General features: G+C 51.5%; 1 protein-coding gene across 1 annotated transcript; it reads left to right on the plus strand.

Moving 5' to 3' along the window:
- The first annotated feature begins 39 nt into the window (after positions 1 to 39).
- LOC119350914 (F-box/LRR-repeat protein At3g26922-like) lies at positions 40 to 2,021 on the plus strand. The gene is made up of 3 exons (XM_037618522.1): positions 40 to 969; positions 1,055 to 1,186; positions 1,314 to 2,021. The coding sequence occupies exons 1-3, from the start codon at positions 40 to 42 to the stop codon at positions 1,644 to 1,646; spliced, it is 1,395 nt and encodes a 464-aa protein (XP_037474419.1). The 3' UTR covers positions 1,647 to 2,021.
- Positions 2,022 to 7,050: the final 5,029 nt, after the last annotated feature.

The following is a 7,050-nucleotide window of genomic DNA, read 5'->3' on the forward strand; positions in this document are numbered from 1 at the left end:
CTGCCAACCTAAAATCTTCCTTCTTGCAAGTGTTCGACCATGGAGGAGGAGGCCGCGGAGGTAGAGGTAATTCGTGCTCCCAAGAGGCATAGATCTGTGGGAATCGCTGTCCAGCAAGTACCACCAAGGGTCAACAACAAGGAGCGGGGAAGTCTTGACGACCTAGATCTCATTAGCCGCCTCCTCGATTTCTGGCTTGGAACCATCATCTCCCTCCTTCCCACCAAGGATGATGCCCGCACGCAAGCCATCTCTCGTCGGTGGCGTCCTCTCTGGCGCTCCTCCAATGCGCCTCTCAACCTTGGCACTGGTAATAATCTTTGTGACAGCAATTCGCGTGTCGCGCTGGTCTCCAGGATCCTCTCCGACCATCCCGGCCCGGCCCGTCGGATCTCTCTGCACCTCATCTTCTTCCCCAACATCCTAGGCGAGGTCGACGGTTGGTTTCACTCCAGGGCGCTCACTGACCTCCAGGACCTCGAGGTCACCAACTTGAAGAGGACGAACCACTACCCGCTGCCTCCGCACTCGCTGACACGCTTCGCGCCCACAGTATTTGTGCTTAGGCTTGGCGGCTGCCAATTCCCCGGCCTGTCTGCGCTGCCAAGTTTTTCGCACCTCAAGCAGCTCATCCTGTTCGATGTTGGCATCTCGGAGGACTCTTTGCAAAACATGATCTCCCGATGTGTTGTTCTGGAAAGTGTCTCACTATATAACATGGGCTTTGGTCGCCTTTGCATTAGCTCACCCACTCTCAAGAGCATCGGCTTCTATGCTCCTCGCGTCAAAGATGCCAGCACCTTCCAGGAGCTGGTCATTGACGATGCACCTTGCCTTGAGAGGTTGCTACCGATTTATCCAGATGATGGTCCGGTGACCATACGAGTCATCCGGGCTCCTAAATTGGAGGTACTTGGTTTTTTGTCTGAAGGCATATCTACACTCCACCTTGGAACCATAGTCTTTCAGGTAGTAGCAAGGACAGACACACATTCAGCTTTCCTATATGCAGCCTATTATTCTTATATGACACACTTGGTTTTTTTTTCTATAGAAAATGATTGCTGTCACCATGACAACCAAAATGCGCTCAGTGAAGATTTTTGTTCTTGAATCTAGTCCTAATCTGGATTTAGTTATTGACTTCCTCATGTGCTTTCCCTGCTTGGTGAAGCTCTATGTCATTGTGAGTGTTCATATTGTTGCTAGAAATGTCAAAACATTATGGTTTCAGACGTATGATGTACTCCCCCTGTTTTAGGTGCTAATTTGTTATCATCTGCCTTAATATCATTTCTTTTTTCTATCCTCAGTTGAATGCAGGAAAGAATATGAATATTGTGCGGAAGTATGATCAACTTGATACAATTGAATGCCTTGAACTCCATCTAAAAGAAGTGGTTCTCAAGAATTACTGCGGTGGTTATAGGCCATTTTTTGACTTTGCCAAGTTCTTTCTTTTGAATGCCAAAGTGCTGAATAAAATGGAAATCGGAGGCTCTTATTACCGCAACGACGACTGTTATTTAAGGCTGCTACAAGTGGAGAATAGAGCTTCTCAAGGTGCGCGAATTGAAGTAAACAGAAATATATTCACTCGCCACGTACATACCCATGATTTGTCAATGGCTGATCCCTTCGACTGATTCGTATGTGGATGCTCCAAGTGTGTTAGACCGTGTTGCCCTTTGTCCAAAGTCCAAAAAAAGTGGCTGCCTTTGCTTATTTGTCTAGTGTTGTCACACCCTTATAACGCTCTACAAAATGGTCTATTCACTTCAGCAATGGAATGCTTTGTCAGCCACTATGGAGGAAACCAGGATTGAGGCCTGAGGGGGTGGTGCCCAAGCCAAAGATTAAAGTCGAAACTTGCAAATGCACAAGGTGCTTGAACGTTACTGGTATTTGTGTGTTTTTATGTTTATTTGGTATTCTTGCTAGTTCTCTCCTACTCAATGTCATTGTAAGCTGAGACCATCTATATATTAGCTACAGCTGATATATTTGTGTATTTGCTTTAATGGAAAAAACACTGAAAGTATGTAGTATAAAGTTTATTTCCTTGTATGCAATTGATTACAACTTCTCAGCAAGTCATTAATCACTCAGATTGAGATAGACAAGCGTACTAGCTGCAGCCATGTTTCTGCTAGTTTAGTCAAGAATGTCTGCCTGATATAAATAGTCTGATTTCTTTGTGTTGATTTCTGTAAGTTGGCCTATCAGAATCTCTAAAATTTCCGTAAGTATTTGGTGAATATTTCTAGGATTGATTTAAAGCAGTCTAGCTCTATCACTTTAGTGAGATTTCCATCAGTATATTTTCTAGGTTTGTTTGCATGATTCTTTCATTCACTGTCTAGCTCTAGTCTATTAACGAACACTTGAGAGTCAGCACATATGATGTATAGTTTCTTGAAGGGGACGAACTCAATTTCCTGAACAGTATAAAGGGGTTGCATATGGATAAGAAAGTCAGCAGTGATCACCATTGGGAACTGGAGATGAGAATGTAAACTCAAGGCAGACGATGGCGATGAAGATGGAAACCAGTAAAATCTTATCTTGGCGGGGACGGTGTCTGAAGAAAGGCTTTTCATTCCAGTTTCACGCTCAAGTCGATAATCGTCAGTGTTATCCCTGAAATGTATTATGTGTCTGTATTCCCTGCCGTCAGTGTTAAGTGTCCTGCTGTAACGGTGATGGGGAGAAAGAGGAAGAGGAAGCGAGATGTGACAAGTTGAGGCAAGCAGAATTTACAGGAAGCCTTTCAACTGGGGAAACGCTTGCATACGGCGAGCCGGCCGAACGCTTCGGCCGGTCTCACGCTGGCTACAACTAATCAAATCGGGCCCACCAAGTTATCTCTTTCCCTGTCCCCTGGGTCCTTCCCCTTCCCTTTCCCTGGGTCCTTTTTCTTTTCTCCCAATCTTCCCCGGCTGCCATGAAAGTCTGACCCAGCGATCTCCTCCAGCGAGTCCCCCTCTTCTTCTCCGGCGAGCACCCTCGAAGCCGACCCCCGAGCCAATGTCCTCCACTCGATTTCCCTGCTGTCAACTGCATCTTCTATTGCTTCATGGCACCCGGAGCTACAACGGGCATGGCCGGCGAAGCTGCGTCCATGGTTGGAGCTGCGTCCATGGCTGGCGAAGCTGCGTCCATGATCGGAGCTGTGTCCAGGGCCGGTGAAGTTGCTTCCATGGTCGGAGCTGCGTCCATGGCCGGCGCCGCGCAATACTACGATGCTGTGACAGGAGGCCACTCCCCTGGCCATGGATCTTTTGTTGTTGCTGGAAACAGTAATTTTTTTTGCTACCACCGGGTTGATTTTTTGCTGGAACTAGTATCCATTCTTGTTACCACTCTCTGTTTTTGTTGGAAGCAACACATTTTTGCTACTACCGTATTTGAGTTTTGCTGGAACCAGGGCTTAGTTTTGCTACAACCGCCTTTTTGAGTTTTGCTAGAACCAGCGACCACTCCCCGGCCATGGCCCGGCGCTGCCCAAATGTGCTATGACCGGCGACCATCGGTGCTACAACCGGCAAGCAAATTTGCTACATCCATTTTTTTTACGACTTAGCTGCGACCCCCGACGGGTGACGAAGTTTTGCTGCATCCGTCGTCCTTTTTGCTACGACTGATGTGACGTTTTGCTGCAACCATTCATGAGTGACGATGACGCCGCGCCCTGAGCCGCGACGGCGATGACATTTTTGCTGCATCGATCTTCGTTTTTTTGCTATCACCGGCGTTGACGTTTGCTCTGACGTTGGCTCGTCATTGGAGGTGGAGTTGCAAACATTTTTTTGGAAGGTGGAGCTGCTGGACGGTGCTTCCTACAACAACAATGGCGACGGATCAGGTACAGGTACAGCCATGACCTCCACTTTTTTTGCTGTGCTTCCATGGGCGTGGGAAGGGAAGCTTCACTGGGAGAATCGTTTCCGATGGGGGAAGAAGATAAGGCCTGAACGGTTGGATCGGGCCAAGCCGATGGCGGCGAGCACGCCGGCGAGCTGCGGCCGTCGCCACCGCAGCTGTTGCATGCGTGGTGTTGGCCAAAAATGCAGGCCACGAGTGCGGCAACTGGCGACAAGGATGGCTGGCGAGGGCGATAACCGGCCACGAGGACGGCCGGCAACCATGGCGACCAGCAAGAGCGTGCGGCCAGCCAGATGCGGAATCGAGCGACTATATGCAGAATCCATTGTAGGAGCGTGCCTTGACCAAACAGCAGCTGTATCGAACGGTTATACATGCACCAATCGGATGGTTGCGAGCGGACCGGCCCAAATTTCGGCCGGTCCGCCGGCGCCTATCACCCGCCTTTCAATTGTGCCTGCTGTTGCTTGCCTGAACAAATCACATGTTCATCAAGCCTGGGTGTCTGACACTTAGTGTATGGCTGAAAATGTGTGTGTTTCAATATTGATAGTCATAATTCTATCTGTTGAACATGACGTATTGTACTTCTAATCCTATCTTCTCTAGCCTTTTATAGTTGACTCCTAGAGATATGGTAGGGTTACTTTTCTTGTCACGCAAGACATCTCTTGTATATATTGTGACATACTCCGTGGAATACAATTGAGTTGCACCGCATAATTTTTCCACATGGTATCAGTTTTACCGTGATCCTCTCTCGCTTCCGCAACCTGCAGCCGCCGCCCCTCCCGTAGCCGCCGCTGCAAGCCATCTCTAAACCCTAAAACGCCGCCGCCGCCGCCGCTACCTTCTCTGTAGCCGCCGCAGCCGCCTCCCTCCACCCCAACAACCCTACGCCGCCACCGCCGCTACCCCTCCCGTAGCCGCCGCCGCCACGATCTTCCACCCTCCCACGCAGCGCCACCCAACGCCGCTGTCACCTTCTCCCTCCACCACCTCCTAAACCCTAAACCGCACCACACCCATGTCTCGCTCCAAGGGCGAACCCTCCGACGCCATGTTCACCTCGGATCGCCTCAATGAGCTCCACATCAAGGATCATGTGCCCGTCACCCTCGACCTCGACTCGCCGTCCTACAATGCATGGCGCACCTACTTCGCGTTGTTGTTCCGCTCCTACCGTCTCATCGAGCACGTTGATGGGAGCATCGACTTCCTTGACATGAAGGACGACGACGAGTGGCTTGCTGTGGACGCCTGCATCGTCAAGTGGCTCCTCCTCACCATCTCCACAGGCCTCTTCAGCATGGTGAACGCCCGTGACCCCTCGGTGTACGCCATGTGGACACGGTTGTGCGATCTCTTCCTCGACAATCAGCTTCAACGTCGTGTCTTCCTCCAAGGGGAGTTCTTCACCATGCAGCAAAACGATCTCTCGGTCGATGATTACTGCACGCGGCTGAAGGTCCTCGCCGACGAGCTCCGCGACGTGGGCATGAACATCGACGACTCCGTCCTCCTCACCAACCTTCTTCAGGGCCTCCACCCCGACCTCGGCCAGTCTGCCGCCAATCTCTCCCTCGTCACACCAACGTACGCCAAGGCGGTCACACTTACCTTCGCATGGAGGAGAAGCGACTTCGTCACTCTGCTCTACAGGCGACCCACGCCGCGCTCCACATCGGCCTCGCCGCCGGCACCGGCGCGCCTCCTGCCCCGACTGCGCCATGTGCTCCTATGCCGACCCCGCCTCCCGCCCCCGCCCCCTCCGGTGGCCGCAAGCAGAAGGGCCACGGGGGTCGTGCCCGTAACTTTAACACCGTGCAGCGCCCACCCGCGACCACCGTGGTCGTTCCTCCTCCACCGTGGTTGTCCGGGTACAATCCATGGACGGCCGTTGTACATGCGTACTCCATGCCCGTCCCTCGCCCTCCTGCTCCAGGCATCCTCGGTCCGAGGCCGGCTTCTCACCAGGCCCTGCTGACCACGCCCGCCCCTGGACCCGCGACATATGGTGGTGCTTCCCCCTACGGCGGTCCGGCGGCATATGGTGGCCCTCCGGCCTATGGCGCGTATGGCGGAGCCCATAGTGGTGCATGGGATCCCGCCCTCCTGTCCGCTCTTCATGCCGCGCCCTCGCCGACAAACTACAGCGGAGGAGGCAATTGGTATATGGACACCGGCGCCACTGCTCACATGGCTTCCAACCCCGGTATCCTCTCCCGCGCCTCTCCCTACCCTTTCAACACTCGCATCATGGTTGGTGATGGTTCCTCCCTTCCCATCACCCATCACGGTTCTTCCTCCCTCCAGTTTCCCTCCTCTCCTTTAACTCTTAATAATGTGCTTATTTCGCCATCCTTGATCAAAAACCTATGCTCTGTTCGTACTCTTACTCGTGAACATCCTGTCACTGTTGAGTTTGACAAACTTGGTTTTTCTGTCAAGGATGCTCGCTCCCGGAGGGTTCTGCACCACTGTGATTCCCCCGACGATCTCTACCCATACGGTCCTACGACGAGTGGCGGTCCGGTTGCTCTTCATGCCGACATCTCGCTTTGGCACGCTCGACTTGGTCATCCCGGCGTCGACGCTCTTCATAAAATTTTGAGCACATTTCCCTTTTCATGTAATAAATCCGCGGCACATACTTGTCATGCTTGTTGCGTCGGAAAACAAGTTTGTTTGCCATTTCCTTCATCTACATCAATATCCACTTTTCCCTTTGATGTTATTCATTGTGACATTTGGACATCTCCCATGCCTAGCAACTCGGGTTTATTATATTATCTTGTGATCTTAGATGATTTTTCTCACTTCACTTGGACTTTTCTGTTACGCCGCAAATCCGATGTCGCCTCCACCCTCCACTCATTTTATGCTTATGTCCACACCCACTTTCATCGCACCATCGCGCACCTTCAAACGGATAACGGAAAAGAATTTGATAACCTCGCCATTAGACATGTCCTCTCCACTCATGGCACCATTTTTCGTCTTACATGTCCATATACATCCCAACAAAACGGACGCGCCGAACGTGTTCTTCGCACCCTCAATGAGAGTGTTCGTGCGTTGCTCTTCCATGCACACATGCCTGCACGTTTATGGCCCGATGCTCTCGCCACCGCCACTCTTTTTATCAACATCCGGCCGTGCAAA

Source organism: Triticum dicoccoides, chromosome 1B (assembly GCF_002162155.2).
Source record: "Triticum dicoccoides isolate Atlit2015 ecotype Zavitan chromosome 1B, WEW_v2.0, whole genome shotgun sequence".
NCBI lineage: Eukaryota > Viridiplantae > Streptophyta > Magnoliopsida > Poales > Poaceae > Triticum > Triticum dicoccoides.